The 17,499-nt window shown below is 47.2% G+C and overlaps 2 protein-coding genes across 2 annotated transcripts; both read right to left on the reverse strand.

The window, feature by feature from the left end:
- Nucleotides 1-249: 249 nt before the first annotated feature.
- Nucleotides 250-14,019, reverse strand: CMTM3 (CKLF like MARVEL transmembrane domain containing 3). Its single transcript, XM_062500214.1, has 5 exons — nt 13,585-14,019; nt 4,887-5,042; nt 3,144-3,239; nt 1,844-1,961; nt 250-374 (listed from the first exon to the last, which is right to left on the reverse strand). Exons 1-5 carry the CDS (start codon nt 13,909-13,911, stop codon nt 346-348), a joined length of 726 nt encoding a protein of 241 aa, XP_062356198.1. The 5' UTR covers nt 13,912-14,019; the 3' UTR covers nt 250-345.
- A 337-nt stretch (nt 14,020-14,356) lies between these two features.
- Nucleotides 14,357-17,477, reverse strand: LOC134048325 (chemokine-like factor). Its single transcript, XM_062500038.1, has 4 exons — nt 17,310-17,477; nt 17,070-17,228; nt 16,283-16,378; nt 14,357-14,698 (listed from the first exon to the last, which is right to left on the reverse strand). Exons 1-4 carry the CDS (start codon nt 17,463-17,465, stop codon nt 14,594-14,596), a joined length of 516 nt encoding a protein of 171 aa, XP_062356022.1. The 5' UTR covers nt 17,466-17,477; the 3' UTR covers nt 14,357-14,593.
- Between the last annotated feature and the right edge of the window lie 22 nt (nt 17,478-17,499).

Below are 17,499 nucleotides of genomic sequence, written 5' to 3' on the forward strand. Positions count from 1 at the left end.
AGTGTTAAAGGTTTGGAATTAGAAAGCACATTCAAAGCTATAAATGTTAAAATTGCTGTTCTTATTTACTCAGGACATGGATGTGCTGAGTGCCGAGGGGCAACAGAGAATTGAGCTGTGTTGTTTGGCCAGATCTACTGTAGGATCTGTAGTTGTCAAGGAGTGTTTAATGGCACTGGGAATAGTCTCCTTTTCCACATCACTGCCCTGTCTGTGCTCTGGTGATTCCATAAATAGTGAGGTGGAAAGGGGCTGAAATGAAGGGATTTTTCAATTGGCAGTGCATTCAGCAAAGAGGAAAGTGCTTGATCATCTTCCCTTCAGGCTTGGTTGGTGTTTGGTTCTTCAGTCTGAGTCAGAGTCGGAGTCCTCATCTGAGGGGTGAAACAAAGAACAAAAGTGAAAATGCAAACTGGAAATCCCCCCTCAGCTGTGGCTCTGGCTGGGAGAGAGGCTGTTCTGGCAGGGTGTGCTTCAAAGGACACAGTGGGGTTGGGAACGAACACTTGTGTGAAATGAGAGCTCTTGCTGAGGTGATGGGACCTGAAATGGTGTCTGAAGGAGTTGGGAGGTGCTGCTGAGAGGCCCTGCACCCTTGCTGCTCTGGGCACAGCTGTGTGCTCTGCAGCTCAACGCCTCTGAGAGCCAGAAGCTCTGAGATGCTGAGAAATCCCACCAGGCCCACAGAGCTCCATCCTTCTGGCCTCAGCACTTGAGAGCCCCTCTGTGAACACAAGTTTGGGCTGCAGGGCTGAGCCCTCCTTGCATGGTCACAAGCACCAACACTGAAGCTGACTGCATTCTGTGAGTTTGTGTATTTGTGTCTCCATCTCCAGGGGAATCAGATCTAATCTGTATCCTAATTCTGCACCTTTGCCACCTGATCGTTTTCTGAGGGCAGCTCAGTTTTTAGCCTTTACAGTCTGTTTCCTGGTCCTTTAATTCACTTTTTTCCTTTGTCTCTCTTTTCAGCCTAAAGCTTGAAAAACACCTAAGAGTCTACTAAAATCCCCAGAAGAGACTGTCAGTGCTGCTGTTCACCTCCTAGGATTCTATATATACCTTGGGTGTTTGATTTTGCTGGGTTTTAAATGGGGTGTTCGGGGGTGGAGGGAGGTGGGATATTTGTTGCTTATTTTTAAGTGTGGAGCAATCTTTGTAATCCATGTGGGTGCAATAAGGAGTCACAGGGACATGATGCCCGATCTGGGCTCCTAGAAACTGTAGAACATCTACCCATGTCCTGACCTGAACTGGCTTTGAACACCCAATACATTCTTTTTATCTTTTTCTAAGTGGATCTGTCTGATTTGAAGTAGACTGTAATAGAAAAAAAAATTGGTAACAACCTTGTTAATTTTATGCTGTTTGACCCTTGGATTTCAAGGCCATTTGCTCACAGATGGTCAAAGCTAATCATAAGATGCAATCACGATAAGGAAATGATAAAGAGAAAAGTACTATTTGGACATAGAAGGCTGTGGATTAATGAATGTTAATTATAAGTTACGAAAAAAAAAGGTAGAAGTATGCCTGTTTTTACAGCAAGACATTTTAATAAGGAAAGAAAATCTGTGCTGCATGGTGATTTCTATAATTGGATTTGGGGCTTTTCAAAGTTAGATGTGAAACTCTGAGAAATTTGACATTCCTGGCCCGCAGGTTATCTTCATAAATCACTGGAATTCCATTTGCAGCTTCCTAAATGAGCAGAGCTGTGGCAGACAAACCCAAAAATAGAAACTGCTCTTACTGAGCAAGAGCTCTTACTCCCTGCAAAGGGTGAAATGGAGAGGGAAATCTCACACTGCAGCTCGTGTAACAAGCAGGGAAGTTTACCCACCTTCTGTCTTGTGCCCCTCGGGGGAATCCGAGCTGCCTTGCTTGAGAAAAGTGACCAGGTCATTGAAGGTTATGTAGAAATCAACAGCAAACACGATGGTGGCTGCAAACCCAAACACCTGAAAGGGCAAACGAACACTCACCTTAACAACAGCTCCCATCTGTCAGGGACAAACCAAAGCCAATCAAACCCACACAGGAAAAACTCCATGGTTTTGTTAGCCCGTGCCTTTCCAAAAAGGCAGAGAAGAGAAATGGTTTGTGACACGTTGGTATCAACTGAATGACAGCTGATTTGGGAGCCTGAGAAATTACGAGGTGTGTCCTTATCCCTGGCCAAGGCTGCAGCCCCTCCCGGGCTCTGGGCACCGTCTGGGCATCAGCACCTCCTGCACCTCCACAGTCCCAGAGCACCTCAGCCACCAAGAAATCACCTCCATTCCTTGGGAAATAATTTTCCACTAGTTTGCAAGGAGATGTGTCTATTGCTGAGTCAACTAGACAGCTTAAAATGATTCTGGAGTTCCCTCTCCAGTGTCAGAGCAGTAGAGCTGTGCCCAGCACAGGCTGAGTGCTGGTCTGGGAGCCTGGGCTGAACACACTCCATTGCTCCATGTCTCACTGCAGGAACAAAGGTTAAACAGGGTTTGGGTTTCTATTGTGGAATGGTTTGAGAAGGGCTGCTGGCTGGCACCACTGGGCACTGTTCTTCCCAAACTTCAAAAATTGTTATGCAAATTTTATTTATGTTGCATACATTATTGACACTTAGAGTCAAGTTGCAGAGGCAGGGGCTGTATTGTATTTCTGACCACAAAATGCTGATGGCTGAAGGCTCTCTCCTGGGCAGTCCTTGTACTGGAGGGTAAAATGACACTGCGCTCATTTCAACTCCTCCAAGTAAAACTAAGCAGGAGATTCAGGAGGTTAAAATTACTTCATTTAGACTAGCCTTAGCAGTTACAGGTTTGAGTTCTGTTACTACTACTACTACTACTACTACTACTACTACTACTATTATTATTAATTATTCCCTCCATTCAAGGATCTTGACACTCCTTGAAGGAGCAGCTAGTAAAATTAAAAAGCAGAACAGGTGCCTTTCCTAAGGGTAGTTAACACTGAGCAGTTCTGTTAGGGTGAAAAAATTATTCATTGGTTCAAGACATGTCTTTCTGAATAACTGACCATTTCTTCTTTGCTTTAGGCGAATTGCAGTGGGGTCATATTTGAATTGCTTCCTAAGTACATCCATGCTTAGTTCACCACAACACTTAGGTGGAAAGCTCCTGCCTACTCACCCCTGCTGCTTTAGATGCTCCATCACTGTATTTTGAGACAGCAGCAATTGAAATGGCAAAGTAGATAATGGCAGCGGTGACACAACGCAAGAAATCCTGTGGAAGAAGCAACGGTGCATTCTCAGACTGGTGAAGGACTTCCTCTAAAAACCATTCTGGAAATGAACACTAAGCCCCCTGTTGTTGCATCAGTAGTCTTGTTGGCATATGACCACAGCCTGGTTTGCTGTAGAAGAGGAACTGCTCATCTGTGAAATACTTCTAAATATGAGAAGACCTGAACCTTGGCATAAACTTCTGCTCTTAAAGGTGCTGGGATAAATCCTGCTTCTCCCCTGCCTGTTCCTTCAGCCTGGGAAGGGTTGTGTGGGTCGTTTGCCTCAGAGCACAGCAAGGGCTTTAATGGAAAAATCAGGAAAATGCCTTAAAAACCTCCTGTTTGAGCAGAACCCCTGTGGCACCAGAGGCTCAGGAGGTGCCAGCTCCTGTGGGAACAGGTGCCTGTCTCTTTGTGGATGCAGAGCTGTGTGGTGATCTCCAGGGAGACCTGTCTGTGCAGCTCCTCATTCAGGAACCAAACACCTGGTGTCGCGTTGGAATGATTTCCGCTTCCTATGTGCACTGCCAGCTCCAGCAGCCTGCCCCAGGAGCACGTGCCTGGTGTGATCCCTGGGATATGTCCTGCTGAGCTGTGCCCTGTCACACCAGCAGGGATGTCTCTGCAGTGAGCTTTAAACACAGACCTATGCTTCCCAGGGCACATGCAAATCATGGTGGCTGCAATAATGGTACCCTCAGCTCTGTTCACAATTACCTCTTCTGTCTTTCCAGAACAAATGGAGGATTAAGATCCTGTCTCAAAGCACAAATCATGCAAGAAACCTGACTCCTCTGAAGTCAGGGCAAGGTCAGTTATCTGCATTCTGTGCCTGCAGTATGTTATGGAAATGGCCACGAGAAACACCCAAATGCCTTTTTTGTCTTAGTTCTGGAACCAGATGCATGTAGAAAATGAGAAAATGATGGAACTGAGATTACCAACTGAGAGCTATGCACAGTTGTAGCCAGTCACTGATACTGTTTTATCTACCAGTGGCCTTGCTAAAGTTATTTTATACACTGAGAGCTCTAATTCAAACTTCACTGTAATGATGGTACCAAAAGAGAATCCAAATTGATAAGATCAGCTGGGCTTTTTGAAGTATTTGTGCTGCAAGGCAGCTGCTCCCTTTGCAGTGATATCTGAGGCTGCAGGGACATCCAGTGGCCAGGACTCCCCTGCAGCCCCAGCACTACCCCAGCAGCCACTGAGCTCCTGTGTGGGCATGAACTGGCTGGAGTTGTCCCTTCCCACAGCAGTTCAGTTTGTCTGTGGGTGGAACTCTACCCAAGAATTTAATCACAGCTTGATAAATCTGCCCATTATCAACAACATGCCTGTTTCCCCCTCTACAAGGTCGGCAATAAGGAGCCCTCAGTAGTCAGACTTGGGCTGATGCTGGCCCTAAGCCATTTCCCTGGAATTGGGCATACATTCTGTGCCTTGACAAAGCCACGCTTTGTGTCAACACCCAAAAAGATGCAGTGCAGAGCAGAGCCTAGTTTAGAGTGCTCCGGGACCTTCTGAAGCAGAGGCAGCATGGACAAGTTTCTAACAGGGCAGCAAAGTTGTTACAGTCACCCTGAACTCCCCTCACACTGCACAATTAAACCTGAAGGTTTCTGTTTGCACATCTCACTTACCGCCAAAGGCCAGTGGACTCCTTTAAACTTCTCATTAAGCTTGGAGGCGTAGGCAAAAAAAAGAAACAGTGCCAGCAGAAACTCTAGGAGTGGTGCCATCATGAAAGAAGCTGCTAGAGATGCAATATAGCAGATAAAGATGATAAATGACAGCACCTAAAGTAAAGGGAAAACTCGTTACTCGCATGGAATAGCAGAGCTGCAGGCAGCTGAGCAGCTTTGAAGTGTTATTTTCCCTGTGTACTTCTGTCAGTGCTGCTGCTGCTGGCACAGCTTCAGCATCCTGGTTTTTTTATTAATATTTTTGATTGGGCCAAATGATTTTTCTTGTTCAGCACAGAATAAATCTGAAGTAATGGTGTTTATTTCCATGTGTGTGAAATCATTTTTCCGGAGTGCTGGGCAGATCTGCACCTCTCCAAGTCAGTCATTTGCTCTGGATTGTAAACAGCTCTGACAACATAATTCTGAAAATAGAGTGGGGTGTTGCCAAGCAAGCAGAGCTCTAAGCTTTCAGCTGTGACAGCTCTCCTTTGAAACCCAAATCAGTGCTCAGACAGCCTGAAGTAACTCAGCATTTATAATCTTGGAGTTGAAAGAAAAAAGTCTGCTGATGATGGATAGAAAAGGGCCAAGAATTAATTATTCTGTGATTTCTGGAAGTGTCTCGTTCCAGTTTTCCAGCGTGGCAGCCGTTTTAGAGAGTAACAGGACAGGTAACTCCCACAGATTTGTTATGTCCCCATAATTTTTCTTAACTCTAGTAAATAATAAAAAATGGCATTTTTTCCCCACTCAATTGAAATACCTTTAGAATATGGCTCAAAATACAAAGTTTCACAATGGGAAAACAACCAAAGAAAATGCATTTTCACCCAAACCAGGCAGTACCAGACTGTATTTGTAAAAGTGGAAGGTGAGGGAACCATGGAGAAGCTCAATACCATTTTTAGTTGCTGTACTGGAGGTTGGTCACCTCCAAAAAGTGGCTCCAGTCCTCCTGTTCTACTGCCTTGGATGGGATCTGGTTGCTGTTTCAATAAAATTAGCTTGAGGTAACAAAAGTAGCCAGGATGCTGAATTACACATTATTTTGTGCCAGTTTACACCTGGGCTGCTCTGTCCAACCTTTCCTCCTGGAGACAAATCTCTGCCTTCCCAAAGCTCAGGGATGCTTTTGGTCAGCACAGACTGAGCATTAGATTGCAAAGACTCATTCCAAACTGGGACACTGACATTCCCATTCACACAGCACTGAAAATAAAAATATTATTTTCCCCCAGATGTCACCTACTCTGAAGGCAGATGTAGCTTCCTGCAAATGTAATCAATGCATTTGCCTCATTAAATTTCAGCTCTGTGGATTTGTTTGCTGCTACCATGGGTTCCTGGGGACCACCTGTATCTCAGAAAAATCATTATTACACTTGAGTGATAAGGCTCCTATAATTATAACCCTCAAATACAGGTATCAAAAAAACCTTTTACGTTTAGGGGGCAACTAAGCAGTTCAATCCCACTGAAGTAATTTCTTGGTGTAATTAATTACCAAGCCTTTATTCTCAGTCTGTCTTTTGGGGAAACCAGTCAGTGCCTGAGCAGGATGCTAACAGCTGGAGTAAACTGTTTTCATCTATTAGGACTGGCTGGTGAGGTTGGAGAAGATGTGACATTTTTAGTAAGAGACTATATTTATCTTAAATGTCTATGCATTGTTCTTGTTTCACTGGGTTCTAAGAAACTGAGCTGGGATAGTTCATAGAGCTCACTTCTGCACAGGCCTGCCAGCTGGTAATATCTGCCATATTTGTTGGTGTTCACCCCATTCTGATTTGTTTGTTGCTCACAGAGCACCTCTGCAGGTTTTTCTCTTTTTCATAAAGTATCTCATCCTTAGCATAGTCTTTTCTTTCTATGAGCTAAAAGTGATAAGAACTCTTTGAAGGGAAGAGGATTTATCAGAGTTGACAACTCCTAGAGGAGAGAGGACTTCCTTCTTCCTATCACAGCACCTATTTCCTTCCCACCCCACAGAACAAAGACTGCACTTGCTTTGTGAATCCGCTTCACTTGCATTTCTGAAACATCATTTAGACATGCTTCTATGTCTTCTTGGATTAAAAAGAAATCACATCAGTACAGGACTTTTTTTTTTTATTCTGGTGTTGAAAAAAATGTCTTCTTTTGTGGCTAAAGGTGTGTGATGGCTGAGCTGCAGGGATAACCAGCAACAGGGAGTTGGGTTCAGGGCAGGTCCCACTGACCACAACCCTTCCAATGGCAGACCCTTAGACCTGAACTAGACCTGGTGATCTCTTAGGAAAGAATTAAATGCAGTGTTAAATAATACATCCTACTGGAGCAGTGAGGGGAGGTAGAGAGGCAAATTTCAGATATGTAAGGTGATGCTGCACAGCAGAGATCCCTTTGATCTCGATCCTGTTTGTGTCCTGTGCTCTGACTGCCTTTGCACTGAGAAAAAAGCTTTCCTGTCGAAGCATAAAGGAAAAGGAAGAAGGAAGGAAGGAAAGGAAGGAAAGGAAGGAAAGGAAGGAAAGGAAGGAAAGGAAGGAAAGGAAGGAAGGAAGGAAGGAAGGAAGGAAGGAAGGAAGGAAGGAAGGAAGGAAGGAAGGAAGGAAGGAAGGAAGGGTCTTTATGATCTGCTCTTATCAGCTTTATGGCAATTTGTGCCAGGGAAGGGTCCTGCTGTCTCCTCTCAGTCCTGGGCAGGTGTGAGGTTCAGACATGAGTTGGACTCAGGGTGAAACAGGACCTGTTGTGTGACAGGAACACACCAAGGAGCACCTGATCCCAGGTGCTGGGGTGCCAGGGGATCCCTGCTTCTGTGCCACGAAAGCTGCTGAAGAGACAGATCAGTCTGAGCATTTCAACTTTCTAATTGGGTCTGACAAAGAGAAGCTGGGGAAATACTAGTTGTTTATTCTAAAATCTGGTTACCATGCCAGTTACTTGCTCAAACCAAGCTGTGAGTGACTGGCAGATGACAGCAGTGTCCTGCTGCCTGCTCCTCAGCCCTGACAGTCACTAACTCTATTGCCACCTTCCCCACCCTCAGTGCTGGGACTGACTCCAGCCTGTCCTGCTCTCCACTTGTCGTGAGGAGAACTGCACCTCTAGGCACACTGAAAAAAAGGGCACCTTTTGATTCACAAGAAGCCACTTGATTTCAGTAGATTATTGATGACATTAGTAAAGGGAAAATACTCTGAAGTGTGGTAATTGGTCTGCAGTTAAACATCATTCCTCATTCTGAAGGCACTCTGAGACTGAAAGGGCCAAAGGAAGCTTTTATGTGAAATAAACATCTATAACATTATGGACCAGATTTTGAGAATGAAGATTTGAAAGCCAGTATTTCTGGATACCTTCACTGGGGGAAAGCTGGAAGGCACAGGAAGGGGAGGGGAGGGAGGCAGACTTTGGAAAGAGCCAGAGGAACAACAGGAAGGAGGTGCCCGAGGGCTCTGTCAGGTGATAACCATGGCACTGCAGCCTGGTACTGAACCTCTGGTTCCCTTCCTTTCTGTCTCCTGTCATAAGCCTGTGATTTTAATGCCAAACTACTTATGGTAGCTTGGGAACAGCCCTGTGTAATCCAAGAGCCCACAAATTGAAGGGTTTTGATGATATTTCTCATTTCTCCTTGTGTAGAGCTCATTTCCTCTTCTGACAGGTGGAATGCACAAGCTCCTTGAACTCCTTGAATACCGGATATTATCTACTACTGCCTTTTCTGAATTACAGTGAGCAGGACCCTCTTCTGACCATTTAAGTGCACTGCCACCAACTGAAGTATTTGGTGTTATCTTAAAATTTCAAAAATACACCTCTCCTCCCACAATACAAACAGTGCAGTGCCAGTCAGTGACCACGATGACACCTATGTACTTTTCCAGACTTCAAGTCTTTGCGACAAACACCTTGCAAACTGAAAGGTGCTCTGAAAATTCAAAAGCACCTTTCAAAATATACCCAGAGCCCTCCAAGGACTGTCAAATGTTCCACTGCACATCACACTTGATCTGCACCTCTTTTCCTGGAGCTGTGTGTTTCAGGGTCACTTCAGAGAAAGGTCAAGCAATGGGACTTTGTTGTTTTTACTAATCGCTCTGTATCTATGCTAAAAAAAATAAAAAGAAAAAAAAAGGCAGCTAGAGAGGAAGTTTGTGAGGCTTCATGCAGTTGCAAGTTCATTTCTAGCACTTTCAGAATGCACTGCAGCTTCTGGGAGAAAAAAAAAGTAACAGTGTTTTATCAGTTATGCCAATTTGTATTTACACACGGTTTTTCTCTTCCCCTCACTTGGGACTGCAGCTCAGCATTGGGAGCAGCTGAATCTGAGCTCTTCCTGAGCTGCTGATCACAGGCTGGTGTGACTGCCGCCAGCTTCACCGCAAAGCAATATCTGCATGCAGGAAGCTGTAATGCAGCAGAGAGCAGGACAGGAACCTTTCAAAGCTTAGCAGTCGTAAGGGTATGAAACATCCTGGCAAAAAAGCAGCCTGACTATTCACTGAGCACCTTTTATGTACACTCCCATTCACACAAAACCCTTCTTGGGTATTGTGTTTCAGAAAATAACTTTCCCATTTAAACCTATGTAATTATTACTTAATATTGTGTTGCTGGGCTTCTTAAATTGGCCAGGCATGACAAAGTTATATTTTATTGTACAACCGGCTTGCAGTTCAAGGTCTAAAAACTAATCCTGACAATGGTTAAAGAGCACAGTGTCCCTGAAGGGAGGGAGGCCGGAGCAGTGCTGAGGTCATGGCAGCTCCAGGGGCGTTTCTTTCCCTTGAGGAGGGAGAACAGACCTGCGGGGACCCCCTGGGAATATGGGAATGCTGGGAAGCTGCTGCCATCAATGCACCAGCTCCTCATCTCCTGCTCCCACCTCCCTCCCCTGGAAAGAACAGCTCTGCCTAAGGCTTTATGAGTGGGTAGCAGCATCATCCTTTGGACAAGAGTGTGTTTTGTTCTTACATTCTCGTCAGACAAAGTGCATCCCTCAGCGGTCTCTGCTGTTCAGTTACCACTTCTCTGTTGCACTTGTCATGGAGGTGAAATTCTTGCTTCCTCCAGAACAGGCTGCAGGAGAGGCCTTCTGGCTACAGACCCTGAGAAAGGCACAGGGGCCTCTTCAGAGGAGACTTTACACCGAGCAGCTGGAGTTTCAGTTACGAAGGTCAGCTCAGAGGAGACTGAAAAGACAGGAGAAAGACAGGAAAAGAGGAAACAGGCACAATGATTTCTACATCCTTTTATGTCACCACAAAGGTGGCACAGCTTTACCTATTCACACTGCCTTTTTATAAAAACAAAATGTAGCGCCAGTGCCTGCAGTCTTCAGGAGACTGAGGAGATGCCAATTAAAGCAGCCACAAAGGCCTGAGTGGAACAGCCAGGTGAGCAGCAGAATCTGCAGCTCGGGATCCTGCCTGGACAAACTCTGGTGGCACTGTGAGAGTGGCTGTTAAACGGTTCCAACACAGGACACAGGGAACTGTGTGAAAACTCATCTCTTGAGGGGGGAAAAGAGCAAGGATGAGATGCTGACCATCACCACAGCAACTTGAGTAGTTAGGAAAAATGAGTAGCTTAGGAAGAGTGTCAGAATGTGTGGAAGAAACCATGGCATGGGGAGAGGAGAATAAAAAGGAAAGAAGATTAACCTGTAAGATTAAAAATGGCGATTAGAAAACGGAGGGAGCAAGGCAGTGAGAATAAACAGGACTAGGAGAGACAGTGAAGCTTATAAATGTGTTTGATGCTACTGCTTCTTTCTGGCTTTACAGCTGTCCCAGGTGGAATAAAAAATTCATCAGGCAGGTTAGTGGGGAGGTGGACTGGATGCTCCCCAGAGGTCCCATACAACCTCAACCGTTCTGTGATTCTGTGGAGATCAAAAGAAAAAGGAGTAGGGGATGGGGAGAGGATAACTTCCTTATCTGAATAAAATTTGAGATTATAATTAAGCCTCTAGCAGTAATCAGCTCCATCACCAGCCTGACCTGTTCTAGGGGAAGCACCAGGATGCCCAGTTTACATGGGTACTGCACCAGAGCAAATCACACCTGAACATCCTAAAGATCCTCCGTGTCGAAATGTTATTTTCAAAAATGGCTTGAGAGCTGCAGAAATAAAGTGCGTTTCTGGGCAACTGCCAAGCTGCTGAATGATGTGGCATTTGTAAGAGCAATGAGGACCCCACTTTGCTTCTGAACAAAAGGCACTGTTCAAAATGTGTAGCCATGAGTATCACTTCCATACATTTATGCAGAACCCAACCGCACCCCACATTAGCACTTTGTCAGAGGAAAAGTTAAACATTCAAGATGAGAAATGCAAAGCTAAAGATGAAGCACACATTTAAACCATGACAGATTTAACTTGGACTCATCTTCAATTATTTGGCACTGCATTTCTCTAACTGTACAGAGGCTGCATTTACTCTGGGGCCTGTGTTATCTTCAAGGGTTTCTTCTGGCAAAGCTGAGACAACTGCAGAGAAACTACTGCTGCCTCTTGTCTGCCAGGAAACCATGTCCTGAGCACGTGGGCTTGGCCTGCAAGGAGCACAAGGAAAGCTCTCGGCAGATGGGATTTTAGAGCTGCTTTCAGCCAGCCAAGCCCTTGGGAAGCCCCGAGTGGCCTTACAAAGGATAAATCCCTGTTTTGTCGAGACAGAGCAGCTTTTATTACTCCAAGGAGGCATCATCAGTACTTCTCTATGACAACAAAAGGGTGAGTCTGATCCCGTGACCAGAACATGTTCTTCCAATATGTCATCATTCTAGATCTTAAAAAGGCAGGCTGTCTGAAAGCCATCATTTAGTGGCCACAAGCCTGTAGAGGAAATTTCAGTGCGTGTTATAGTAGGTAACAAAAATACGTGCCAAAGGAGCCAGGTTAGCTGGGCTCTGCTATCTTCTAAATGTGTGTTTTTGTATACTACAGAAGCTGTGTGAGTGATGGGGTACCTGGAGGAGGGATGGGGTAGCTGGCATTTTTTTTGGTGGAGCTCATAAAGCCTGTGGCCTGCTGCTACCCAGCCCGAGGCTCTCCCCACCACAGAAGTCATCCTGACCTCCTGAGTGAATGATTTTCCTCTCAAAGCCAGCCTCATAGCTGGCTGTTCCCTGCCTCTCTGCCACAGGGCAGTGCCTGCAGCTTCACAAACTCTCAGAGCTGGTCCCCAGCAGCTGGTCCCAGACAATTCTGCCTCCTTCTGCCTGTTCCTTATCTTTCTTTTCCTGGAATATCCTTGTTTCCTTCCCTGACCTAGCATAGTGGATAGCCAGAGATACCTTGCACATCTGAACAGCACTCCATGGACCTGACTGCTAGTTTGGGCTGTCCTGATATTTGACTATCTGCTGCCAAAACTCCAGTAAACAAACATTCCATTCGTGTTTGAATTTATCATTTTTCCTAGCAAAAATGATGCTGAACATCTAATTTCAATCAATGAGCTTCCTACTCAGAAGCTAAATTTTGGTGTGAAATACCCACTCCCCACGGGGTGAGCCATCTCCTTCCCCATCACACGGACACTGTTTCAGCCGTCAGGTTTTAAGCCTCCCCAGGTAAAATTCCAGAAAGTCTCACACCACAGTCCCTGCCCTGGTCCTGCTGCCACACTACTGCTGATCCAGGCCAGGTGTCCCTGCCCTTGTGCCCACCAGGGCTGGTGTCCAGCTGCTGTCTCAGCACCCCAGGGCATTTCCCTCTGGGCAGCTCTCCAGCCCAAGGGCTCCACAGCATCCCTCCGAGGGCCAGGGACGAGCAGGGCTCCGGACAGCAGCTGAGTGACCGCGATGCACAGCCTGATTCCACACATCATAAATCCATGAGTAGTCTTTCCTGACACTCTCAGGACAGCCTGCCCCCCAAGCTGGCACCAGCCGATAATGCAGACTGCAGCCGTAGTGGTGACTGGATCCACACCGCAAACAGCTTAAAACGCAATCAAAGCGCTTTTTTACCGAAAAGGGGCTGCCGATAGCGAAACACACTTAAGGCACTGAAAGTCTAACGTGACAACTTCTGGTCTCTAACGTGCTTTGCCTGAATCACACTAAATCCATTACGTTCCCCACTCCGGTGCGGCTGTTCCCCAATTTTCCCCTCGGTCGCTGTTCCCCAATTTTCCCCTCGGTCGCCGTTCCCCAATTTTCCCCTCGGTCGCTGTTGCCCAGTTTCCCCTCGGTCGCTGTTCCCCAATTTTCCCCTCGATCGCTGTTCCCCAATTTTCCCCTCGGTAGCTGTTGCCCAGTTTCCCCTCGATCGCTGTTCCCCAATTTTCCCCTCGGTCGCTGTTGCCCAGTTTCCCCTCGATCGCTGTTCCCCAATTTTCCCCTCGGTCGCCGTTCCCCAATTTTCCCCTCGGTCGCTGTTCCCCAGTTTCCCCTCGGTCGCTGTTCCCCAATTTTCCCCTCGGTCGCTGTTGCCCAATTTTCCCATCGGTCGCTGTTCCCCAATTTTCCCCTCGATCGCTGTTCCCCAATTTTCCCCTCGGTCGCTGTTCCCCAGTTTCCCCTCGGTCGCTGCTCCCCCTCTCCCCTCAGCCGCACACGGAGCGGCCCGGGGCAGGTCGGTCCGGCGGAGCCCGCTCGGGTCCCCGCTGCCCGGGGCTGGCTCCCGCAGCCCCCCGGCCCCGGTGTCCCGTCCTTACCGACTCTGCGAGCAGCAGCTGCCCCTTGCGAGAGCGCAGGAACTCCCGGGGGGGGAGCAGCGAGCTCAGCCCGGGCGGTGGTGCGGCTCCCTCGGACTCGGGGTCCTCCATGGCGGCGGCGGCGGCGGGAGGGGTGGGCTGGGACTCGGCCTGAGCTGGGGCTGGGCTGGGCTGGGCTGAGCTGGGGCTGGGCTGGGACTCGGCCTGAGCAGGGCTCGAGCCGGGCTCAGGCTGGGGGGTTGGCCGTGGATTTTTTTTTTTTTTTTCTTTGAAGGAGGGAAGCGGAAATCGTGACACTGCGGAAACGTACAAAAAAAGTTTCAGCATCCCCAGCTGTAGCGGACGGCCTCAGCGGGCGCCCCCAGCCCCGGGACGGGGACAATGGAGCCGGGCTGCCCCCTCGGCCCGGCCCTGGGCTGTGCTGCTGCACCGACAGCAGGGACGGAGCCGGGGATTCTCGTCCCTGCCCCTGCGAACGGAAAGCACGGAACCGCAGGGCGCTCGGGGCTGCAAGGGGCTGCTGGAGGCCAAACCCCGCTCGAGGCCGAAATTTCAGCATCCAAATGCCTCGGCGAATGCTTTAACATGCAACTCACACGGCACAGGAAAATCTTTCCGAAGGATGGCTTACTGGCTCATTACATTTTTACTTCACTTTAAAATGTACGTTTACTCTAATGTACTTTTTTTACACTTAGAAAATAAATAAGATTAAATAATGCACTTAAACCCGTTTGTATTTTTTTTATTAAACAAGACAACCATGAAAATTATTTTCATACAGTAAAAACGTAATTCAGTTTAGAAAAACATGAATTTTCTCTGCAGCTTTAACTGGTGAAATTGCAACGCTGAAACTGCATTTGGAACAGTATGAAACCTTATGAATGATACTTGCAGAAACATCAGTGCACAGGAAATTTAAAACTGAGCATGTGAAAATACAAATTCTTTAAAAGAGAGTGGGTAAACAGAATGGAGAACTCATTCTTTCACTAACACGCCAATCTTATTTGGCAGGAGCACTCCCTCCTCTTGCTTTATCAAGGCTAATCTTCTTCCAAAGAAGAATGACGTCGACAAGGTAGAGAGCAAGCAATGTAAGACCCAACACCTACAAAAATTACCATAAAATTAGTTCCTCCAATCAATCTCAAGCTTTTACTGTAGTGACTCATCAAGGTAGCTGTAAACACATCTTCCTAACTTGATGCTGGCCTTGAAAACGTGTGTGATTTGAGACAGCTGATAAATTAAATAACACCCACATTTTCATCCCATCAGCCTTTCAGAGAGCTGCAGCCTGCTCTGTTTGATGTTTGTGTCAGGCCTTGGAGATAGTGTGGTGCTCTCCTTGAAAGCTAAGCTAATGCTGCATTATGCCAGGCAATGCTTTTATCCTAAATGAAAGCCCTCTGTCCCTTTAAAGGTTGCTTAATTAATGGGACTGCTGGCCCTGAGAAAAGTCAGTATTGGTAGAAACAAGCCCAGCAGGAAAATTCTCTTCTCCTCTGAAGCTCTGAATGGGAAACACATTCCAAACTGAAGAACACGTACTAAATAAAAACCAGACTACCTCGGGCAGGTAAACAGAAAAATGTGTTTGCAGAAGAGCCACTGAGTTAACTCACTCAGCTCCTGCCCTTCAGCCCCATCCCACATGCACTAAGGGTTTTTTTATGCAAACACTGAATTACCTGATCAGGAGAGTTACTCTCAGGAGAGCTCCTGGGAGAGCACAGCTCAAGGCAGTTTGTGCCTCAGGAGAACAGGCTGGGGGTGATTCTGTCCCTCCCAGCACTGAAGATGTCACATGTGCCACCCAAACTTGTGCACTCTACCTGCTCACTCTCCTGCCTGTTCCCACCTTTAATTTCGGTGCACTTCACAACTCAAAATATAAATTCTGTTCCAGCACAGTCACACTATCAGCAAGTCTCCTTTTTGCTTCGGGTGCCATTGACAGTGAAGCCATTAGTTTTCCCCCTCATCATCTCCTAAGCTGAGTTTGAAAGACCTCTGTGGCACCTTTTAGGTTTCTTTTGGCTGTTTGTCACATTTCAGCTTACCTTGTACTTCTAGACTCTTCCAAAACTGAGGGGCTTCTTCCCCTCCTTATTTTTTATTAAGGTTATTTACATTAGTTGCCATTTGAATTAAAAATAGCACTTACTCAACTAATAAACTGGTTTCATCTTAAGAACACGAAATTCTTACAATCATACTATGAACAAAACCTCTTTTCAACTGACATAATTCCTCAGTTTGTGTCAGAAAAAACAATGTACACACCAGGAGGGAAGTACCAGTGTGTATGTTAAAAAGTTTAAACTGTTTTTAGCAGGACTGTTGACATTTTTTCTCAAGTAGTGTAACCAAACTGGATAATCCTAATAGAGCTAGGGTTTCTCCCACCTAGGATTTCAGGCTATGGTAGAAAACATCGGTTACTTAAAAACTCTAGAAATTTTCAGTGTTTCAGTACTTCTCTGCCATAATGCCAAGTCTTGTAACATCTTTAAATTACCAGTGACTTGAGGATTAATTTCTTTTAGCGAGATACACTGAATGTATCATTTGCTACTACTGAGAGTGTTCTCCCAAGACAGTTTGCATGGTCCTACCACAATGCGAGTACCAAGAGGCTCAAATCACTGCACTTTAAGAACTGAAATTCATTAATAATGTTCCTACTTACTCCTCCAGCCAATGTCCCTTTGTTGGTCTTGATTATTATTGCACACAAGGACACAACGAGGAGCAACAATGCTGCAAGCACCGAGTTCAAAACATCCTGAAACAGCCAGTGGAAGCAAAATATTTAATTCTGCAATGCAGGCCTGAAGGATAACCTGGAGAGTTCCCAACACAGAAGGGATGGTTAAAAACGGCTGGAGTGCCATGAAAACAGAGATACAGCAATATCTGTGTGCGAGGGCACTGACACCCAGTGGTTTGATGGTAAAAAGAGCATTTATAGTAAAACTTCCTCATTTTACCTTTCTTCTGTTGTTTCTGTGTCAAATTTTTGCAACTTGGTTACACCTGAGAGACTGAAGCAGCAAATACACTGGGAGTGTATTTGTACAAATGGGAGGTAAGAAGAGAACTTGTTAGTATTTGAGTGAAATTGTGCGACTAATTTGTGATGTGAAGGTGTTACACTGCAAGGCAAACAGTGCCCGTGCTGGGAGGGGCTGTGATCGGATCCAGCACAGCCATCCAGGAACTGATGGAACAGAACGCTCCTAGGAAAAACTGCCTCAACCTGTACAGGACACTGGGGCTTGCCTCACCTGTACAGAAACCATCACTGAGCCAGCTGACAATGTCCCCTGGGACAGGTGATCCTTCCTGTTCACCCAGTGGCCACGACAGCCAGGGAACGTTGGTACCCATAGCCAGGGGACACTGGTACCCATAGCCAGGGGACACTGGTACCCATAGCCAGGGGACACTGGTACTCGGAGCTCACGGGTACTCACAGCCAGCGGCCAATAGAGGAACCGAATCCGAGCGTCGAGCTTCACAAGGTAGAGCAGCAGGAACAGGGCATTGGTCACCACCTCCATGCCGGCCAGCGCCGCGTAGGCCTCGCGCGCCCCCGACGCCATGAAGCAGAGGAAGGCGGCCAGCGCCACCAGCTGCGGGACAGGAGGGGACGGGGGTGGGTCAGCGCCGGCCCGGGCCCTGCCCGCGGGCCCCGGGGCCGCCCCCGGCCGTACCGTGCGGGCGATCTTCAGAAAGCCCCGCGGCGAGCGGAGGAAGGCCTGGTCCACCTCCACCCTCAGCATGGCGGCCGGGCGGCCCCGGCGGTGCGCGGCGGGACCGGGACCCCGGGACGGCGTCGGGAGCCGGGGAGATGCCGGGACCGACGCCATAGGTGCTGGCGAGGCCGGTTCAGCGCCTACAGCG

The sequence above is a fragment of the Cinclus cinclus genome, chromosome 11 (genome assembly GCF_963662255.1).
Source record: "Cinclus cinclus chromosome 11, bCinCin1.1, whole genome shotgun sequence".
Lineage (NCBI taxonomy): Eukaryota > Metazoa > Chordata > Aves > Passeriformes > Cinclidae > Cinclus > Cinclus cinclus.

What these genes read in the sequence shown, in the direction of transcription:
- LOC134048325 (XM_062500038.1), bottom strand. Translation starts at nt 17,465, where the DNA reads ATGGCGTCGGTCCCGGCATCTCCCCGGCTCCCGACGCCGTCCCGGGGT. An exon ending in TCCTCTATTGGCCGCTGGCT is followed by an intron (nt 16,379 to 17,069) that starts GTGAGTACCCGT and finishes TGGCTGTTTCAG; the next exon opens with GATGTTTTGAACTCGGTGCT. An exon ending in AAGGGACATTGGCTGGAGGA is followed by an intron (nt 14,699 to 16,282) that starts GTAAGTAGGAAC and finishes TAATTTTTGTAG; the next exon opens with GTGTTGGGTCTTACATTGCT.
- CMTM3 (XM_062500214.1), bottom strand. Translation starts at nt 13,911, where the DNA reads ATGCTGAAACTTTTTTTGTACGTTTCCGCAGTGTCACGATTTCCGCTT. An exon ending in AGCTGCTGCTCGCAGAGTCG is followed by an intron (nt 5,043 to 13,584) that starts GTAAGGACGGGA and finishes CCTTTACTTTAG; the next exon opens with GTGCTGTCATTTATCATCTT. An exon ending in GAGTCCACTGGCCTTTGGCG is followed by an intron (nt 3,240 to 4,886) that starts GTAAGTGAGATG and finishes CTTCTTCCACAG; the next exon opens with GATTTCTTGCGTTGTGTCAC.